Source organism: Platichthys flesus, chromosome 14, assembly GCF_949316205.1.
Source record: "Platichthys flesus chromosome 14, fPlaFle2.1, whole genome shotgun sequence".
NCBI classification, from domain to species: domain Eukaryota; kingdom Metazoa; phylum Chordata; class Actinopteri; order Pleuronectiformes; family Pleuronectidae; genus Platichthys; species Platichthys flesus.
The window spans coordinates 20881370-20903706 of NC_084958.1; the positions used below are offsets into that span (position 1 = coordinate 20881370).

At 44.2% G+C, this 22337-nt stretch overlaps 1 protein-coding gene across 1 annotated transcript in view; it reads right to left on the bottom strand.

Moving 5' to 3' along the window:
* Positions 1–1207: 1207 nt before the first annotated feature.
* Positions 1208–22337, bottom strand: part of st6galnac5a (ST6 (alpha-N-acetyl-neuraminyl-2,3-beta-galactosyl-1,3)-N-acetylgalactosaminide alpha-2,6-sialyltransferase 5a) — a 34867-nt gene continuing 13737 nt past the window's right edge. The window contains exons 3-5 of the mRNA XM_062403845.1: positions 14038–14450; positions 7178–7285; positions 1208–3751 (exon numbers count right to left, since the gene is read on the bottom strand). Coding sequence (XP_062259829.1) covers positions 3493–3751; positions 7178–7285; positions 14038–14450 — 780 coding nt within the window. The 3' untranslated portion in view covers positions 1208–3492. The remainder of the gene's footprint in view (positions 3752–7177; positions 7286–14037; positions 14451–22337) is intronic.

The following is a 22337-nucleotide window of genomic DNA, read 5'->3' on the forward strand; positions in this document are numbered from 1 at the left end:
TACGAGATGTTTGTGTTAGTAGAATTGGAAATTACGTTTTACTTAAGATCCTGTATTAAAACAGAGCAAGTTTTTCTTTTACCCTTTTATCAACATCATCTTTATGAGCAGCTGCCTCAAAGGTTCAGGATGAATTTTCTGTGTTATTGTGTTAATCGTCTTGTGGAGTTTAACTCGGCACCTACACAAAGTTATCATGTCATGAGAAGGTGTTGATTTTATTAAACTTAAATGCTCTTAATTTAATGTATCTTTTAATTGATTAATCCCTTTATCCAGTTCTGCTGCTTATCTGGCTCCAGTTGTATTCATTTAATTAACCATATCACACTTTATACTCTGCTGGGAAGTGCTGAGAGTCGCTGATAGTATATTCATAAAACATTCAAGGACTAATAGTCCAAACTTTTTTAATCCGACTTAAAGTACATGTTTTGATTCTGTGTGGAATTTAAAAGCTCTTTAAATGTTATATTCAGCTTGGTGAACTCTTTAGAAACCATATTTATAGACCAATTTGTAGATGAATAAAAACAAAAAAGATGCTAAAAAATAACCTGTGAGTTGCAGCCCTGGTGATAACTTCCATTTTGTCTCTTTTAGAGGATACAAAGAAAAGCTGTTCTTCAGTCCTTTTCACTAGTTTTTGTTATATTCTGCTTTATGAGCCATCAATCCTCCTGAATGCATTTTAAGTGCATTTTGCCTTTTAAGTGCATTTTATTGATCTGGTAAAAGCTCGGCTGTCGGATAATTGAAGTGTTCAGGACCCTCTGGTGATGCTGAGTCTCCCTCCATCATCTTATACTGGTTCCTTGATCTGCACTCCCTCATCTCCAGGTGAAGTGGCAGCTCTGCTCTCAAACACGAGAAGGAAATGTCCTGGTGGTGCGACGTGGTCCTGGATGTGTCTGTAGCTCTGGGGCCTGAAGAGGATGCAGCTTTGTCCTTATTGTCTCAGTGTGACACAGCCTCATGTCTGGAGCACATAGGACAGAGAGAGAGAGCGAGAGAGAGAAACTGAAAGGTTTTAATGAAAGCTGCCGTTAGAGGATTGTGAGTCAGCGCCGCCGCCACATCCTCAGCAGAACCTCCGCGTTCCACTGTCACGTCCAGAGGCCAAGGAGGAAATACTCCAACTCTATTAGTCACATTTCTATGGTCATTATCTCACTGGGAAATATAGAAAGTGCGGAAGACAAAAGACGACAGATAAAAAGTATTTTATTGAGGTGATTGACATTTTCCATTATGTGCAACAACAACAACCAAAAAAGAGACGAGCACACAAGTGCTGACATGACATAAGTTAACACAATCGACTGGTGGCTGAATATGATTATTCAGCCACCAAAAAAAGGAATTGTGTTATATTTTGGGAAAATGTATTTTATCGGGTTAAATCTTCCGGTTGACATCACTGCTGAGTCTGAACAGTAAATATGAGTGAGTGTCCAGTTAGCGTAGCTTAGCTTAGCATGACAACTAGAGCTGCACCTTAATGTCTCACCGAAATGTGTCTTTTTATCCAATCAGAGCTGGCAGGTCATTAGACTCCGCCTCCTTCCATGACAGGAAGTCAGTCAGTTCTACCAGTTGATTGGCCACAATCTACAGCTACTTTTGCTTTTGATACTTCTAGTATTTTGTAAAGACAAGTACCTACTTTAACTGAAGTATAAAAGGGAAAGTGGTACTTAAACTTGAGAATTGTTTGAGTACTTCTTCTACGATGGTACTAAGCTCATCTTTCATGAGCTCTTTCTACATATTTACTTTACAGACGTGAAAGTGAAAAGTTGAACAATTCCTTTTGAAATTATCCATCGAGCAAAATCTCAAACATTTCTCTGGCTTCACTTTGTGACGTGTGAGGATTTGCTGCTTCTCTGGTTCGGTTTCACTAGATAATTGTATTTTTGGTCGTTTTTATCACTAATTCACATTTTCCCACAGCCGTTCACAGACGAGTCGACTCCTCCGGGAAACAAAAGCAAAGGGAAACTCCTGCAGCTGCTGATGAATGGAAAAGCAACACAGCTGGTGACCCACAGCACCTGTCCCCTCATTACTCACATTACAGAGATATAAGGAATCGATAGGGACTCTGCACCAGGATGTATCATTAAGAACAAGTGTCTGTGTCTGACTGACACCTGATTCTTATTCATGGAGGACGAGCAGAGGAGGAGGAGAACTGGAGGAGCTCAGAGCGAGCGAGAGAGAGAGAGAGAGAGGCGGTGCACACGTAGCATCGACTCCACCAAATGAGAGGAGACAGCACATAAAACACAATCCAGAGAGGAGAGTGACAGATCACATACTCATGAGTCCTACAATAAAACTAAAAATCAAGTGTTCCTCCGAGCCGTGTCGTTCTGGAGGCAGTTGGGAGAATCGGCGGCAGGTGAGCGTGGCAAGATGGATGCCTCCGCCGCGTCTCCGCTCTCCATCTTCATCTCCCACTCGTCCTGTGTGGCGTGGCCGTGCATTTACATGGAAATGCAGCTTGTAGTGATAAAAAAATCACATTATTAACTGGTGACAGGTGCTGCCAAAGCCTTATGATACATATGTATGCGGCCAGAGGAAGTGTGCACACAAACAGACACACACACAGACACACACACACACACACACACACACACATACAGACACACACAGGCTAAACCCTCTTTACACGCTCCAGTTTCTCAGCCAGATAATGCACCTTTGCAGAGTTGGACTTGAGGGACACTTCAGTGCGCTCACAATGCACACAGCAGAATGAATGAAAGTCAGGGAGGTGGTTTCTAAGCCTCCTTCTCAGGGGCCGGGGCCTCGTTGCATGAAGCAGGAGGCTGAAGCCTCACGTTCACTTGACCTCTTCAATCTTTGAAAAGCTGCAGGAGAATATGGCGTCTGAACAGTAATAATTCAGTCCCTCGAACAGCCTAATCCAAACCAGGCTATTATTACCAGTCAGCCTCCAGGTTCTCCAGCGCTGCATTGTGATGGTATTTCTCTTTCACTGGGCTGTACGCAGTGAATCCTGCACAGAGCCGTTATCCAATAAAGGCTTTGTGGGGAGCTTACACCCAACTTGTATCCTCTGTTGTACCTCTGTGGTAAACACACACACACACACACACACACACACAGTCACACACAGTCACACACAGTCACACAAACACGTGTATATGCACAAAGACAGGGAGGATCCACAGTAAGACACTGCATGCATTGAGAGTGGAGAGTGTGATGATGTTCCCCACTTGTGTAACCTCACTTCACAAGGTTTTCCAAACAGGGATGTACAACTTTCAATTGGTTCACCTCAGAAAACCGAGCTCAGTGCCGGAGCTACAGACCAGCGGCCTCGCCCTTCATCCATGGAGAACTACTTTCTCTTGCCTACGTCGTGTGTTATCCTCTCTGTGAGAGTCGGCTGCCCCCCCCTTTCCTCAGTCCTGATGCTGGTTTCTACCGTGTGCTTCTCCATCGCAGCACCGGTCACGTCTTCTGGGGCAGCAGCGGCTCCCCCGTGGCCCCCCCCTGCAGCGTCCGGTTGGCCGGCAGGGGCGGGGGGCTCCAGTCCGGCTGGTAGAAGTGCATGTCAAACGTCCGTGCCCAGCTGGCAAAGACCCGCTTCTCCGTGATGAAGCGGTGGTGGCTGCCCCGCCGCCCGCGCTCGTGGGAAATGTACATGGCGCACTCGTCCGGGCCCCGGGGCTCGTAGTAGTGGTAGGGGACGGACTGGTGCTGAGGCTCCCTGCAGTGGAGGACAGGGACATGAGAGACAGTTGACATTCAGCCACGCTCAGTCACTGGAGTGTAATGTGACGCCTCAGAGTGTTTTTCACTTTGTGGCGACAGGAGAAGGCTGATCCGCGATCTGCTGTTTGTCTTCCACATTTACCTCGTTTTAATTACCTAGACGTCAGCTTTTGTTTGAGCAATAACAATCGCTTTTTGGGGATTAGACAGCGAAGCCATTTTATATTTACATGCTGCACACAGGACTCTCTTCCATCATATCAATGGCCTCTGTCACAACCGACAGTTCATTAAACATCGTGTGGTAATCCGGTCGCCACGAAACAAAGCTGAGCTCGGCTTCCTCCTCTTCTACCAACGATCAGAAGTCACCTTCCCTCGATCACACCATCCTCAATCTGCCCCCCCCCCCTTCTCTACTCTTCTCATCTCATTATATACTAACCCACTGTCCATCCCTTTACTGGCTCACATATTCTTACTTATTTATATATATATTTTTTTTTTGTACTATTCACTCCAGCAGCACAAGAACACTTTCCTACTGGACACTGACACAATCACATCATTGCTTTCTGTACCATAGAGTCAGACCCGGTCCTGTCTCTGTGATATGGTCTCCTTATATATATGTGATTTATGTATGTATGTCGGTGAGGTGTGTAAGTGTACAAGCTACTGGATGATCTGAATTAACCACAGGATTAATAAAGTATCTATCTATCTATCTATCTATCTATTTATTATTGTGTTTTTCTTTATTTCATATCGTTGGTTTGGTTTTATTTGGTCAAAAACAAATGAAACGTTTCCAAATGTTTGAAAGGAAGAAGCTCTGATTTGATCTAATTCAACAGAAGGACACAACACAATAATCCTTTTGTTGTGTCTAAACGTTGTCATCCAGTTGTGTAGGATTCATAAACGACGTGAAAACCTAACAGGGATGGTTTGAGTCTCTCTCTGCAGATATTCAGGGAAATAAAAAAGGCGAAACTGTCACAAAAATAATCCTCAGCCGGAGGAAACATGCACCTCACCGCCGTGTAATTTAAACTGGAGATACTGGGCCACTGGATGAAAATTAAGATTCATTGGGAAGTCTGGAAGAATTCATTAAAAACACAGCTTCATTCATGGGAGATACAGTTTTCTTTAAAAGAAAAGAAGGGATTGGTTATTTAAGAAATGTGAGCAACTGTGACAGAGCAGCAGCTTAATAACATGGAAAACTATTCTTTTGAAGCCGAGACAGAGAAGGAAGCGGCTAAAAGGAAAGGGAGGAAGAAGAAGAGGAGGAGGAGGAGGAGGAGGGTGGCATCAAAACTCAGAACATTTAACATGAGGTTAGATTCTACAGACTTCTTATACGAAGTAAAAAGAATCGTACGCATTACCTGAAAGAATTAACCGACAATTCTTTCCGTTATCGTCCGGATTGAATTTATTCCAGAAAAAAATAATAATAAAACGATTTAATCCACGCTTGAAGCTAAAATAAAAACACTGAGCATTTTTACAGTTTGTTCTTTTTACTGAGAAACCGAACGAGATCTGTTCCTTGTCCAATAAAAGTCCTCGATTAAAGTGTTGCTGCTGAGATGTGAAGGAGACGTGAGCTGTAATTCAAACCATTAAACTGCGCTAATGAGGCAGGAGCCTTGGTCGCTCGGAGCAAGATGGAGACACAACAGATTATGTATCCCATGGTTCTTTGCATTTCTCTAATATATATATATTTATATTATACATGCACCCACGGTGTCTGCTAATGTTTTAAAAAGTGGGGGAGGATAGTTAGAATTGTTCATGATGGGGGGGGGAGTTGGGAGGGGAAAGAAAATAACCAATTGTAATTCAAAAACACATTTCCTGCATTTCTAAACCACTGAGCACTGATTGAAGGTGCTATATGAAAGCCAGGAATCCATTAACAGCTGCGTATATAAACATGTGGATGGATCAGGACCGGAAATTATTATTATTTTTTATGAATATAATCTCAAAATGTGAAATAACCACTTATAAAAAACCCATTACTCGGCAGTAGGATATCGTGAAGGTCAAATAATTAAAGTAAATGAAAGAGTCTTACAGCTCAGTGTGACTGGGATAATGAAACCTGCTTGAAAAGGATTAACCTGAATGTGTTTTCCCACAGTCGAACAACTGCAGCACAACACAACAGTTTGAATGAATTGTTGTGTTGTGTTGCGGATGTTCTCACAGTCGAACATCAGTAACACAACACAACAGTTTGTTTGAACTGGCACAATGGGACTTTGCATTGACTTCCATAACAGCCTGTAACAAAACCCTTATTCTTCTCCATGTTGTTACTGTGTACAGTTTGATCCAACATTCACTGACACAAGTCGATGGAGGTTTTCAACGTACGTTAATGAGCCAATGCTCAATAACCAGAGCAGCTACTGGGAGGAGGAAAATAAAACATGCTTCACCAAACCACCTGTCTGGAACCAAAGCCACCGGCTGAAGATCTTCCTCATTAAAAAGTGTTAATCTGTTCAATCGGGACATTTGTTTATGAGCTGCTGCACTGAGACCAAATGGTTTCAGGGCCAGTCTACAAACAGGAACTGTCTGAATCGAGTGCACTGACCTGAAACCTGTTCTCTGACAATAACAGTCAGCATCAGAGCATAGAACCAAAAACCAAGGGACATAACTTATGCTCCAGTTCATAGACTGGATCCTCTCAAGTCTGCATTATCACATTTTATAATCCATATCCCACATAACGGACCAACTCGTTCCAAACACAGCAGAGAAACGTGGCAGCTTTCCTCTGCCTGAGTTCCACGTGTGTCATCATCATCTGGTTTTTTAGATGACACATCGGTGACGTGCGCTCGGAAAGGAAATTGAAAAAGCATCCTGCAATCAAACACGAGCCGACTCCACCAGTCAGAGGGAGGCTGTGTGATTTCCTCTAGTTCAGGGGGAGAAGCAGGAAATGAGAGCAGATGGTCTGAATTTCCTCATGACCCCGACTCTGAGCTTTTAAAGAAATAAATAAAATGATAAGAGGAAACAAAAATCTGTCGACTGATTCGCAAAAGTTGTTTCCTTCAAAAGAGAATTACTGTGAAATCTCAACATCTCGTGTGAGACGGGGGGGAGAGCGGCACCACTTGCTTTATCCGAGACGTTTCCCTGACTTGTTTATTTCTCACTAACAGGCAATTTGAGGATTCCAAAAAACATCTCCAGCTACACTCACATTTTATTTATCAGCTGCCTGAATATATTTACACTTTTAATCCTTCTTCTCGGGGCGGCTGTCCTCTGCCTCTAAGCATTTGTATGCCTGTGGAGCGACCCCGCGTACGGCTCTGTTTTAAAAACTGTTCACTGATGAGCCGATGATGCTGCTTCACATTCAGCTCCACTGTCTCACCTGCAGAAGTCCGGGGCGACCATGCCGTACACATTGATCCTATCGCACAGCTCCAGGGCGATGGTCATCGTGAACCAGCCGGTGCTCAGCCACGAGTTTGATATCCTCCTGCAGAGGAAGGGCGGAAAGATGAGAAGAGAATAGACATTTAGATGGATTTCATGTGTGGGAGATCACGAGGCTGACAACTGAACCACATTACATTCGTTTTTTTGGAGTGTGATTAACTGGGACGGATAATCAGAAAAGCTCATGTTGGGGTACCACGCCAGAATAAAGATTTCTCTAAATCCGGAGGTCGATATTCCTGGCTGCACGCGAGATCATTCAAATTCCCACACAGCTTCATTAAAATGCAGATCCATCCCACATATCGACTGATACAAATGAACCCTGTCAAATAATCCAACCCTTAATCACAAAACAGCCTCGGTCTGCATGTCGAGCACAAAGTCCAAATGACATATCGAGCTTAAACTTCAGAACCGTCTTCTTTAGCTCAGCAATGTGCCCCAATCAGAGTCTCCTCAGATCTGCATTCAGAAACCTCCCTGTCTACACAGGCCCATCAGAGAAGTGTGTCTTATATCTACTTTAAAAAAAAACCACTCTAATCTGAGGCTCTTTTGAAAAGTCCCTTGTTGGTTTTGAGAACGTGTAACGTCATTGAAACTTGAATCTTTTCTACAGGGGCCACATAAAAGGTTCTGTGTTGCGATGGAGACGTTTCTGAGATCTTCTCACCTCAGCAGGGTGAAGTGTGAGCAGCTATTGGAAGAATCTTTTCTCAATCAACCACCTCATATTTGTCACATTTCTAGAATCTGCATCCAACTCGAAGCACCGACGTGTGGAGCGGCAGAGGCCCGTGGAGGATGGGACAGAAAACCTCATGATGCTGCTGATCTGAGGCTCGTTGGCCTGTAGCAGCTCTGATCGCTGCCAGACCCTGTCCAGTGGGGGAGGGGGGGGGGGGGCAGTAGCTGTTGTGGTCCAAAGCACTTTTAGAACAATCAATATTCATCAAATCAATGTATAAATTAGGAGGTCACACAGCGAGCTAATGCCTCTGGTCTCCCAGCGCTGATTGGACACTTTATCAGCATAAAACTTTGTTCACTGTTTCACCTGTTCACAGATATATAACTACTCTGCATGCGCCTGATTTATTCACACAGATCTCTCAACCCCCTCAATCGAACCCGCTCCAAAAGCAAATCACCACGTTTAAAAATAAAAATCGGTTCAGTGGTGTTTGTGTAATTCTCCTCAGACGAACAAGCAGGTGGCGATGAGAACAGCCCGACGGAGGTGATCAGTGGAAGTGAAAACTGCTTTTCAACTGTTTCTCATTTCCCACGCTGTGAAAACATTAAGCGTCCAGCGGGGACAGATTAGAATCCATCAGCCGAGTCGGGCCCAGACGTGCTTCCCCCCCCCCCCCCCCCTGCACAGCTGAGCCTCGTCTCCAATGAGATTACGGCCGGTGACCAGTAAATGTTTTCATGCATCAGATATGAGGTGTTTAAATGAGAGCACAAGATGAATGTGTGTTACCCCTGCAACCTTGATTCTAATTGTTCCAACAGGAGGTTGAGACTGTGACGTAGGAGGAAAATAAAAATCCATAATGCACAGCAGTTATATTAAACCATTCATCATCACCAAACTCAATAATTACAGATGTGGTAGCACCACAGGCAGGTTTCTAACGCATGTGAATCCCCGCTTTGACCTTCATGTTGCATTTTGGACAGAAAACAACACTTTAGGATTATCAGCCCTGTCGGATGGCTGAAGAAGTAAAGGTTAATGGGGCAGAGGAAAAATAATAATACAAAGATAGTTCTGCACCTTGTGAAACGTGTTGTTCAATGAAAGAATCAGAGACTTGAGGCTTGATCCAATGTCAGAGGAGTAACCCACATAACCATCGTGGATAGCAGTGATGTTTCACTTCAAGTGGGCGTCAAATACTGTAAACAACACTTTAGTACTTTAGTTCACGATCATGATTTTCCTTTGGTGGAGCTGGAACCAAACCCTGCTGACAACATTGGGCGAGAGGTCGCCAGCAGATCACAGGGCCAACGGACAGAGACTAACAAACAGGAGAACATACTGGCAGTGGTCACACAGAAAGACCCCCCCCCCCCCCCCCCACCAGCTCCAGGACATGTCGGAAGATATATTTATACGTAGTCAAACTCTCGCTGTTTCATTAAACTAACTCTTTATCCACTGAGAAACAAAAAGGGGAGAGAGAACTGAGCAGTGGGGATTCAACTCAGCCCCAAAAAGTCCTGAAATAAAAAGGCCTGATTAGCATTTGTGTCGTGAACCTTTCCCCCCGCTCGGGGACGGCGGGATGGAAACACAACTTCCTGCAGCGTTGAAGTGGGAGCGAGGACATGAGACCAGACTGTTCAAAAGGATTTCAGTGTCATCAGAGAAATAAAGTGTGCTGGGATGGCAAAGCTTTGCGTTCCCACCTCTGGGTTGATTTCCATGAAATATAATTTAATTTAACATTTCTCATGGTTGAAATAATGAAATTTAGCGCAGAGGTCTTCACAGGTTCAAAAGCTTTCTACATGTGAAACATCAACTCAGATCCAACGTGCATGAATGAACCCTGACAGGAAGGAATCCAACAGGAGCATGAGGACAGTGAGACCAGATCCAAACGTGACTCACACACAATGAACAACAACAACAGAATCCTCAGCGCTTCACCAGCAGCTGCAGGCATCAAAGAAGAAAACACATTTTTTCTCCTGCAATTATCTTGGCGAGTTCACGTTGACCCAGATATGAGACGTATTGACACACAGACCTCAGACCTGCAGCAGGAGAACAGAGCTGTACCTGGACCAATCAGAGCGATTTGAGATACTGGGCCTGACAGCGTTGGCAGCTGGAGTCCTGGTTACTGGGATGTGAGTGAATCACTGGAATCTCTGGTTTGCCTCTTGACATTTCACATATTTACCCTGAATCACCGTCCACTCTCAGACTGAAGAACAAAATGGCTGCTCGGCCTCTAAATTTAGAGTTTCCATTCAAACTCAAAGACTAAATTCTGGTTTGTTTCCTCATCGCTTCTCATCTGTCACAGAAATGTCACAACTTACTAAACAACACGTGGTGAATATGAGCATTTATTAGCATTTAGCATAACTTGACCCACTTGACTTGACAGATGTTGAGTTTGGTGGATTAACTGGGGTCAGTTTCCCGTTCTGGACATTTGACTCCACTGGTTATTAAGTGATTTAAGGAAATAATCAAACTCTGTCCTCCCTGTGTTATTCCTCCCTGGTCCGACCTTTAATACAACACTGTGTTTTACTGGATGTGTCAACAAATGATCTGCTCCTGCTGTTTTTGCCAAATCTCCCGAATCAATCTCCTCAGCGGCTGAGTGTCGCCCTGATGAATAGTGACAATGCACTTTTGTGCGACTTTCATCTTTATTAGAGTGTGTTGGTGCAACACACAGCCGCGTGGAGCCGAAGTGATCGGCTTTTCTCATTTTCATTTAATTAAGACAGGACCCAGGTTGTCTGGAACACGTTGATTTGTTGTGATATGCAAACAGTGCACACACACAAACACACACACTTTGCAAATTGGAAAACTTTCAAAGTTCAGAGCACAGCGTTTTGTCATCAGGCAATCAGCGGTGTGTGTGTGGAGGTCTTAGTCGGAGGCATGCAGCTAATCTCACATAAGAAGTCCTCTTCATTTCCTTGTTTATGAACATGCTGGTGAATAATGTGGCGTGAAATGTCGAGCTCCCGGCCTCAGCGGCTGTCGTCTTAAAAGCAGAGACTGGGCTCCAGCTGGGAGCAGGAGGACGGGCTGATCCCTGTGAAGGAGACGGAGCTGCTTCTCCTGTTTGCACAGTTCTGTTCTGTAAATCTTGCCAAAGTGAAGCTCAGCTGAACTGTGTGAGTCCTTCACATCGTATTTCAATTTGTAAATCAGATCGTTTCAAAAAATCCTTTGACACAAAAAAAGAAGAATCGAGAATCCTCTCGTCGTCTGGTTCCTCTTTCACAGAACCAAATAGGTCTTAATATTATAACAAATTGAATACTTGATGAAATTAGTCGACTATTTAAGGAATAAAGCTGCAATTAAAACGAGCAGCTGATTAGAGAGGAGGCTGCTGCTGTGTTTCTAAAGAGCAGGAGAAAAGTCATGGAGCTCATTATAACGGTTGTTACACGACTGCTGGGAGCTAAAGGTCACATTGGTTCAAGCTGAAACACCTGTTGAACATCATTATCAGTGCACGGGGTAAACACACACACACACATAGAGACACACACACACACACACACACACAGCATGTTCAACCTGAGTGACTCCAACGATTAGAGGTTATTTGATTTTAATTTTATGTTTTTGTGATTTAATGACCTTCACTCTTTCTCAAGGTCGTCTGCATCTGTCACAGTCTGATCCTGGCTCCGTGTCGGTTGCATCACTTTTGTTTTTGTGTTCCTCGGGGGGAGACGGGCGAGAGTGTAGCTGCCTTTTCCCTCGTGTGCCGCGTCTCTCTGAGCACATTCCTTTCAACCACAGTCCCTTTAATACACATCTCCTCTGAATCCTCCACCGGCACAAAACTCTCTCCTGCGTAGATTCGGTTTCATTTTGACTCCAATTTGCCCAATTTTCTAATATTTTCCTTCTCGTGGTTGTCGGCAATGTCAGAGTTTTATTACTTTTTTATTAAGCAAGAGATTTTAAGAAATAAATAAAGAGTGGAGAAGAGGTTTGTGTGCACATACTTGATAAAACGTTTAATTCAAATAAATCTCACATTTAAATTGAGCTACAGAGGAATGAAATAACAATTAATGGCTGTTATGTGTATAGATATTTATTTGGTTCACATATCAGCTGACTCACTGAAATAAAACAGCGGGTGGAGAAAATTCTCTATTCCAATTAATTTAATTAAATTAATTAAAATCCCCCCCCCCCCCCAAGTCAGACATCAAACAATGGAAAAAAAGGAAAATTTAACATTAATTAATTAATTTTTTTATTTCATGTATTAATATGAGGAGTGTTAAAGTCTTCTCATTGGTTTTATTTCCATTTAAGTTTTTTTTTGGAAGCCATCGTTTTAAAATCAGCCAGAAAGCAGGACAACTTTTGATTCCACATTTCTCATCTTTTATTTATTATTATTTATTATTAAATCTAAATATTAGTATATTGTTTCAGCCCCGGTTTGCCAACCTTCAACCTGAGCGGCGGTCGTATCAGCCAGGGTAAGTGGAGAAACATGTGCAGCGGGGGGGGGGGGGGGGGTGGATGACCTTTAAAGGTTACTCTCTTGACTCTCTTCAGATCCTAAATGTAATTCTTGGTCCTCTGATGAACACAAGCCCTGGTGTCAGAGTTTCAAGTTCAACAAGACCAGATCTGGGCCCTGGTCTCTCTGGACCTTCGGACTTTATACGACATATAAACTGAGCCGGGAATTTATAAACATAACAAATAAAACACCAACTCAGAAAAATATAACCTTTCGCTGCAATAAAAGAAAACTAAGAATGTATTTTAATACCTTAATATAATGGGCTTCTTCAGGGTGGAGCCCTCTGGCTCTATGTGCTTTCAGGTCACGGTGAATGAGAAACCCACACAGCTGTTACGTGTCATCACAGACGGGTCTCATGGCGACTGTCAAAAGAAACCCTGACATGTGTGTGATCAATAATTTAGTGTGGCCCTCAAAGGATGTTCTCACAATGGAAATGTCCCCTGACAGGTTCTTGAAAGGTTCTGCACCACGGCTCTGGATCCGTTTCATCCCTGGTTGAGGATGTTGAATCTTTCTCTGAGCTGAGAAGATTCTATTTAATAGATTTACTGTGTAAGGGATCAAACCTGTGACAGTTTCCTCCTGCAAACCAAACCACGACTCAGTAAAAACCAGTGCTCCACAGTAGAGCTGCTGGTGATTATCATAACGCGTTACCAAAACATAAAGCGCTGAATGGAAAGAGAACGTTTCAGAAGCTCATTTGGCTCTAATCACCAGCCGAAGCTATTTCCTGCTCCGCAATTTAACACCGGGGCTGCAGAGGGGTACCTGCTTTTCATTGCTCCTCCGCCACTGTGATTAAAATGGGTGGATGCAGCATCACCCACCACCATCTTAATTACCTTCACTGAAATGGCATAACCCATAATTACAATTACATGCTTGCAGGGCTGTCGATCACGCGGTTGATTGCCCAGGAACTCACAGGTTTTAATGCCGTTCTCCCACAGGATCCGAATCCTCGAAGACAACGGGAGTCATTTTAAATATTAGGTGAAGGATGCTGTGGTTTGCTGAAGGTGCAGCTCATTTTGCACGCTGTTAGCCTCCTCTAAACTTTGCTTAAACGTTAGAGAGATACAGATTAAAAGGATTTGGGTCTTACTCCTCTTTTCTAATAAGCTCAACGGAGCAGAAATGACCAGAAGCTGCTCGCTCACTGGAAACATCTATTTACCAAAGACTGGAGGGGCAGATTCAGAACGATGGATTTCTGAGCTATTCTCCAAATCCTCTATTCTGCAATTCTCCCCCTGATTCAGTCACAAAGGCTCAGACTCCACGAGGGAACACTGTGCATGTGTAGATGTGAGGGGGTGTTTTCATTGAGCTCTAATAATGCCGGGGTGAGAACTCCATCTTTTGAGTCCTTTGACCCTGTGACGCTCGGGAGAAGCTGTTGCAGGAGCAGAAACTTTACGAATCCCTCAGAAACTTCAAACCTGAGAAAACTCTGATCCTAGAGCCAGTGTATTCACAGGATTACAAAGTACTGGAGCAGCAACTTCACCTGTCTTTGCCCGTCTCCTTCTTGAAGAGCTCGTCGAACTGCAGCATCTTCTGCCAGGAGATGATGTAGACCTTGAGCTTGGGCAGCACCTGGTTCATCAGCCGCAGGTTGTTGTACACCAGGCCCTTCCCGTCGCGCCTCATGTAGCTGCTGGGGCCCCAGAAGACGAACACCGTGTCCTGGCTGGCGTTGAGCAGCTCGTGGCGGCTCCGCAGGACCCTCTGCATGCTGGAGTGAGCGATGACACGCAGGGAGGTGCGGCGGCCCACGTCCCGGGCGTACCCCCGGGCGGTGGGCGCGTCGTTCATGCGGATGACGCACTCGGCCTGGTCGATCTCCTCACCCCTCCCGCCTCCGAGGAGGTGACCGGAGCTGGTCACCAGGGCGCAGGTCTGGCAGTGCATCCGCAGAGGCTGATCCCAGACGACAGGGGGAGAGAAAAACAAGGAATAAGAAACCGCAGAAGAAAAATACACTTGCTCTTAAAAAATAGCTCCTGCACATCCAAATATTTGGCTTCCCGATCCCTCGAGGCAGCGCTGCCAGGAGAATTTCTATGTTAGCTTTGCATCAGATTTATAATAAAAAACCCACAGACTTTTTTTCAGAAGTCAAAAATGCTCAGAAAGTTGTGTTTATCCCCGGTTTATACAGAATATGCAAAGGCAGACAGAAATGCACACCTAAGGGAACTCTGGTAGAAAAGCTTCACTGTGTGTTTGAGGCAGAAAATGCTTTGCTGACAAATGGAAACCGACAGAGCCTCCTGGGTGTGTGTAGCTTGTCATATTGCTTTGTGATTGGTAGAAACCCCGAGGTCTTCCAAAAATTCACCTTAAATCTTTCTCCAGCTCGCACACAACAGAGGAGAGAGAGTGTGTGTGTGTGTGTGTGTGTGTTTACCTCCAGAACTACAGCTTACAAATCATCTGGATGCTTATTAAATATGATCCTATAAAGTATTAAGCATAGAATATATTGCCCACTTTATTAGGAACATCACACTGATACCAAAGAGCCTCTGTTGGCTCAGTTCTCTGTGGTCAGAACTGTCTGCTGCACATTCAGGCCGTCGATCTCCTGGTGTAACACATTCAAAGCTGTGTTATTGGAATCAGTGGTTATCTGAGTTACCGTAGTTTTTCTATCAGCCCCGACCAGTCTGGTCATCCTCCCCCGACATCTATTACTAACACTGCGTTTCCATCTGCACAGCTGCTGCTGCTCAGGATGGATTTATATTTATGGTTTGCACAATTCTGAGTCAAACCTCTGGAGCCTGTTGTGAACGGAGGAGCTCGGTTTCAGAAATACTCAAACCAGCATCAACAATCCCACCAAAAAAACCATCATGAGGTTTGAACTGAACATTAACTGAAGCTGCTGATTGGATCATGTTATACTGATTATACCACAATACTGGATACATGATGGAAATGTGAATTAAATCCCAGCAAATCCTTTCCAGAAAAAGGGATTTTCTTTTCTTATCCTATAAAAGAGACGTACTATCATGTTTTGGTGATTAGAAATAATCAATGCATCAGAATTAATTTGAAATAACAAAACAACATGAGATAATCCCAGAAGACGAAGCCTTAAAGATGAATGACAAACCAATAAGTTGAGAAAGGGGAAATATACCTCCACCTCTGGCAGAGTAGCCGTTTTTTTTGTTGACATCCTCACGATTTCCCAGGGAATAATTCATGGATCTTCATGAAATAAATCAGGCATATTTAGACTGATTTCTGTGAGCATGTTTAATCTGTGCCTTTGTATAAGCGATAGTGTGCTATTCTAGTTGAGTTATAATTTATGATTTTATGCAAAAAAGCAAAAAGTCCTGTGAGAAAATGATCGTTAAAGGAAAACCAGACCTGTAGAGTGAGATTTGTGGCTGTTGTTGTTTATTCAGTTTTATTTTAGGTCTCACATTTGTACATCTAAGTTGTGGTTCATTTGTTCAGTTTGTGACCTCTTTTTCAGGATGATCATTAAAACAAACCTATTTGTGTTGTGTTAAACTGCTCTGCCGGTTGGTGCTGCATGTGTGTGTGTGTGTGTGTGTGTGTGTGTGTGTGTGTGTGTGTGTTTGTGTGTGAGGCGCCTGCACACAAACATGGTCTTGTGTGCATCATGTGGGTGTGTCTGGGATTTTCCGTGCCTGCACACAAACCCCTGCACACAAAAATCAATGACACACATACCAGGACTGCAGAGCCCTGTAATGTGCCTTGAAATCCCCCCCAGCAGAAATATGCTGGTTATTTATGGTCTTATAGCAAAAACAAATTTACATTTTCATTGCATTAACAAGAACAAATGATTATAGCAGCATGTGTGTATGTGTGTCTGTTTGTGTGTTTGTGTGTGTGTGTGTGTGTGTGTGTGTGTGGAGTTGTGTCATTATCATTCTCATCTGACTTTGACTTAGTGGCCGATTACCAGCAGAACAGACTCATCTGGTTAATGAGTCTTCAAGGAGCAGGAGGGGAGGGAGATGGAGGGGCGGAGACGGGGAGAGAAAGGGAGACAGACAGAAGAAAAGGAGGAGTGACAGAAGTGATACAAACGAGTAGAAAGAAAGGATGGAGTTATATATATATATAAAGGCGGTGAGAGCCACCTCTGTGCCGCAGTGTTTGATGAAATGTTGAGCTAATGAGGTCCTGGCGGTCTACACCACACCAGCAGCAGCAGCATCCATTCCTCCAGCCTCCCCCTGCCTCTCCCTCTCCCACCTGGCAGCGCCTTGACAGCCAATCTGGCAGCAGAGCTACGGCACCAGTGGAGCAGGTCAGAAATCCCATTTTCTCACAGGGGCTTTTAAGTGTCTCCTCAGACCCGATTCTCTCTTCCTCCCGTCTCACGGAGAATTTAAGTGGGCCTTTGCCGGCCAGAATTGGCCTCTTCAGGCAGCTTGGTCAGGCTATTACCAAGAAATGCTCCGGATGGTCTGGAGAAGGCTCTCCATTCCAGCCGGAATTATGTGACCCGTCCAACATGGCGGCTCAGGTCGAGACAATGGAGTCGAGGTCGAGGCCGTTAGAGAGAAGGCAGCGTTTCCTCAGCAGCGTTTCCTCAGCAGCGGCTCGGAGAGATTCCTAAAAAACTCACATCTGTCCTCAACAAACCTCCCAGGAAAACCGAGCTCTGCTCAATGATTCATGCAATAAATGGTTCATAAGACACATCTATCATTTATGTATTTGGATCTGCTGGCTTTGTTCTCTCCAAAAACTGAGAAAAATACCTTTGATCAAAATGAAAAGATCTTTCACATCTAAACTGTGAGTGTTGAGTCTTTTTTATTTTTATTTAATTTATATTTAATTCAGCAGTTTGTCTCGTTACGACACACGAGCCAAGCTTTGAACCAGATGATTTCTCCAGATTAATAATACATCGTGAATACAGCTGGGCTTCTTCTTCTCTTACTGGAGGTTTTAAAAATAGATATAAGGAGGAAAAGGAAATTGCAGTTATCAGGAAATGTTCTTGAGGAGCAATTTTCCATTGTGTAAACCAATTATCCACATGCAGCAGGATTCTGTGTTTCTTCTACAGACGGAGTGAAGACGGGTTGCATGGATTCAGAGATAGAGTGAGAGGGAGATTTATCTATTACCTGCCTCACTTGCAGTTGTTGTGTACATTTACTCAAGTAATATACTTCAAGTACTGTATTTATGCAACACTTGATACTTCTACTCCACTACATTTCAGAGGTAAATAGTATCAAGTAAAAAATATTAAAACATAAAAAATTACCCACCCAAAAAGTGTGTGAGCTGTTTGTCGACATTGTTGCAGATTATTTCAAATATCTATCAAACCACTAAATGCTTCAGTTCTTGATTCTTGTTTGAAGATGTCTTTTAAAAATGTTGTCCCAGTATTGATGAACATAGAAACTTTAAATGAGCTCAGCTACATTTCCCGTTTCACAGTGAGATCCTCAGCCTGAGAGAGATGAAGAGTAACCTTGTCCCACTTGTGGCAAACACCCGGAGCCTGCCCTGGTTTCATTCGGCCCATCCATCCATCCACGGTGGCCTAGTAAAGAACAAAACAAGAGGTCGCGTCTGCCCTGACGTTGAGGTCCGCCCTCTTTCTGTTTCCTCATTCCGTCGGCATCTGAAGCTTCCTCTGCTTGAGCTCGTCCTTCATCAGGCGTCATGAACCATCGCCGGCTGCCCACTGCGCAGCCTGCCTGACTCCCTGACCCGGGGAGAACATGGCTGTCAGAGCGGGGGGGATTAACCTTGAGAGATAGTGGAGGGGATGAGGGGGGGGAGGTCGTTCCCACACCACCTGAGGAGGCTGTATCCTTGAGAGAGGAGGGCAACGGGGTGGGCGGGTGGTTCCTTGGGGGGTTGTCGATTCAAGTGTAGAATAAAGATGGTGTTTTGCCAGTTAAACAGTTTCTCCAGTGTTATGAGGCTGTTTGGGACATCAGAGGCCTCTGATTACTGAGACTGTGTGTGGTAGAGTGTGTGTGGTAGAGTGTGTAATTAAACAACAGGGAGGAATCAAAGCCCTGGAGGACTCACATAATCACCCATCGTTACCATGTGATTGTAATTGGGGAAGGGTCATGCAGTTCGGCCGGCCTGATTGGCTTCGTGGTCAGCCCCTTCACCGCCCATGGGTAACACGGGCAATAATTGGTGGTTAAAACGAAATCAGCTTCACTTCCTCACCCTGCCCCCCCCCCACCTCCTTCGCCAACCGCCTTTTCCCCCTGAGGAAAAAGCCATACTTACGCTGCAGTGAACCTTTACGCCTGATGCATGCCGTACTCCTCCTGAGAGGAGAAATAGCGTTTGAGTGTTGTTATTGATTTCGTGCGGGCCACATGCAGGAGGATGGAGCGAGGGGCTTAGTGAGGACGCTGGGTCTCTTCGAGGGAGCGAAATGGAGGATATGGAGGATATGGCTGGTAAGTGCGAGCGTTGAGAGGCGGCAATCATCCGGCCCAGCAGGTCGTTGTCTGGCTCTGTCTAGAGACACCACAGCAGAATAGAGCGTTTTCAACCCCCCCCCCCCCCTCCTCCAGGATGACCTTTAGGCTTGTCAGAGAAATCGTTGTTTTCTATTTTCTCCTCGGAGAGACGGCTTCTAGCCACGGTCAGAAATCAACAGTGGCTGGAGGCACCTTGCAGGGGAAACTCTGACCTTATGTATATTTAAACTTTCTGTTGCTGAATGCCAACTGTTATGAAGACAGCTTTTGTCCTCCATGGGCCATCGCTGACTGATGGGTCATATGTTCTTGTGTTATACAAGAAAAAGCAGAGCAGCACAGACACAGCCTGCAGAACTGCAACATATACACAAACAACAGAAACGAGAAAAATATTTATTTTGGAGTTATCCTGCAGAAGAGGGTAAAGACTTTATGGATGTTTTGAATGGCTTTGAACCTGGAGAGAGAGAGTGACAAAGATCGCTGAATACAACTCTACAATATTAAACCAAGCGATTAAAACAGATCTTTTACATTTTAATGAGAAGTGGATCATTATGAAACTGTGGTAAATTTGAAACTGGACCAAATCAACTGACAGAGCAACTGACCATGATCCATGACCCCTTGCACGGCTAAAGATCTTCAACAGCAATTGAAAGCTGGAGCAACAAATACAACAATCGATTTAATAAGCAAATAAATACAACCACAATCTTCTGGAAAGCCTCATGGTTCTAATGGTGTTTTAAAGTCGAAACCCATCTCACTGGGATTCACCGAGTGTATATTTCTCCACTCATTATATTTGCATGTAAAAAAGGACCATTAAAAAACACTCTAAAATCAGATTAAGGGACAAAAATGCCCTGTGGAAAAAGTTAATTTCTTCAGCTGCTCCCTGCTGCGAGAGCCCAAATGTGCAATTTATGATATGAGATGATTAAAAGAGAGAAAGGAGAGGTGGTGTAGGGGAGGGGGGGAAGTGTGAAAGGAGAAATGCAGGGATATAAAGAGTAAAAGAGTGAATTAATAGAAAATGAAAATGAAAAGAAACAAAATTAAGGTCGATGGCGGCGGAGGGGGAATGGGAACGGGCTGAAAGAGCGCGGCGACCAATTAGAGATAAAAACTCAACTGCAGTGGCAGAATAATCAAACTGTTTCTATTGTGCTGACGAGCATTACGATGCACACACACACACACACACACACACACACACACACACACACACACGCACAATGACTCACACACACTGGCAGTTGAGTGCTGCAGGGCAGAGTCAGTGGAGGAAGGCCTATTTGGAGCTGTTTGTCCAGCAGGCACGTTTGACCAGTCATCAGAGGGAGCTGCTGAGGACTAATGAAGACAAGGAGACGAGGAGGAGGACAAGGAGGAGGACGAGGAGGGAGAGGAGGGAGAGGAGGGAGAGGGAGGGAGTGGATCTGGAAACACTGGCAATTAGGGATTGGAGCGGTCAGCAGTCCTGCACCAGGTTGACAGCTCCTGCTGCTCCGATGCTCTGGTCTTAATTAGGGCAGAGTTTTCTCTGAGCACCTTGAGCAGGCGGCGTCTTTGATGGAGGCAATTATCTAAAAATCACATCTGACCCCAAAAGAAGTTAATGAAAGCTCATTGATGGAGGTTGATAGTGTGTGTTTTGTTTTGTTTTTGTTTTTTTTTTGGGGGGGGGGGGGGGCGGTAAGTGGCATGGCTGACAGGGTAGTTAAGAGGGCACTGGTTGAAACAAGAGCTGATATCATCAAGTACGTTTGAAGAAGAGGAGGAGAGATAGGCAGCGCAGCTCTGATCTTCAAAGCCGGCAGGAGTGTAAAGAGGGCTCTTCACTCTGTGTGAGTCTGTCTGTGTGTGTCTGTGTGTGTGTGTGTGTGTGTGTGTGTGTGTGTCTGCACGTTTATGATCAAAGTAAAAGTGCACTGCCATTGGAGAGGGATGCAACAGTTTAGAGGACATCAAACTGAGTCTCTCTCTCAAAGACCCAACCACACACAAACACACACACACACACACACACACACACACACACACACACACACACAAACACACACACACTGCAGCAAAATACCATCTGCAACTTTTGAGGAACCAACTCCATCGTACAATTAAATTCACAACCAGAAGAAATCAAAGACAAATTTTAAGAGCATTCAGAAAATTTTGTTCATTTACAGATGAGTGCGGAGGAGGACTGTTGTTCACACCTAGTAACAAAAACATTGACGAGTCTAAAAGTCAAATAAAAATGATACAGCTGTCACCGGCAGACATTTAAAACGACTCTGCAGTCAGATAAGCAGATCAATGTCTAAATCGGCGTGTAAGGAGACAGAGTTCTTTTTGCAGCGAGGTGTCCAGAGACACAGGAACAGTGATGCATTCCCTAATGGGTCTTGAACCTTGTTTTTAATTTCCAATGGGAGATATCAATGATCACAGAACAGACATACAACTGATCGCAGCAGTGAAATGTGAGACGCAGATTACAGAGTGCAAACAGAACACAGAGAGTAGTTCTTGTTCTTACAGAGAAAATTACACTGTACAGTTCACATCAGAAGAAAAAGTTGATCCAACACAATCAGACTGATGGAAACCCAAGAGGGAAGTGAAAGATAGATGACAGGCAGCTGTCAGTTAATTAAGAAGTAACACTAGAAAGAACAGTCAGTGACGCACAAAGCGACTGTTCCCTTGAATTCAACCAAGCACCGAACTGCACTGACTCATCCTGTAAATAAGCCTGTTCTTTTAATTTCATCACAAATTGTTCATTAAAAATGACCAAGAAAATATCGTTAACGAGAGTGAAAGAGAAATCATCTCCCGAAATGTAATTAGTTCTGTCTTGGAAATCCATGAAGTAATTTCTGCGTGATCCTGCTGCCAAAAGAAACAACCAGGACCAGGGGTGAGAACATAACTCCTCTGGTGGAGATAAAACTGGCATTTCCATAGAGCGTGAAATCAACAGTCGAGCTTCGTGAAGGTTTTACACAAACAACAGTAGCTTCTATCTGATAAGTGGCCTTGTGGGGTCAAATTATACTCCCGATCATTTGTTCATGTAACAAGCTTCTGCCCCTGGTCGCAGAAATCACACTGAACTACATCACCATCCTTTAAATAAAACATCTGATCATTGCTCCTCCAAATCACAAACTTTTCACGAGCTCACAAAAGACTGTGCTGTTAATGTTAAGCAGTAAAGACCTGGGGCGGTGTTATTCCACTGCAAGAAGTATTAATGAGAACGACTGAACCACCAGTGCATTCATCCTCTTTACCTCTGATCTGAAAACCCACAGAG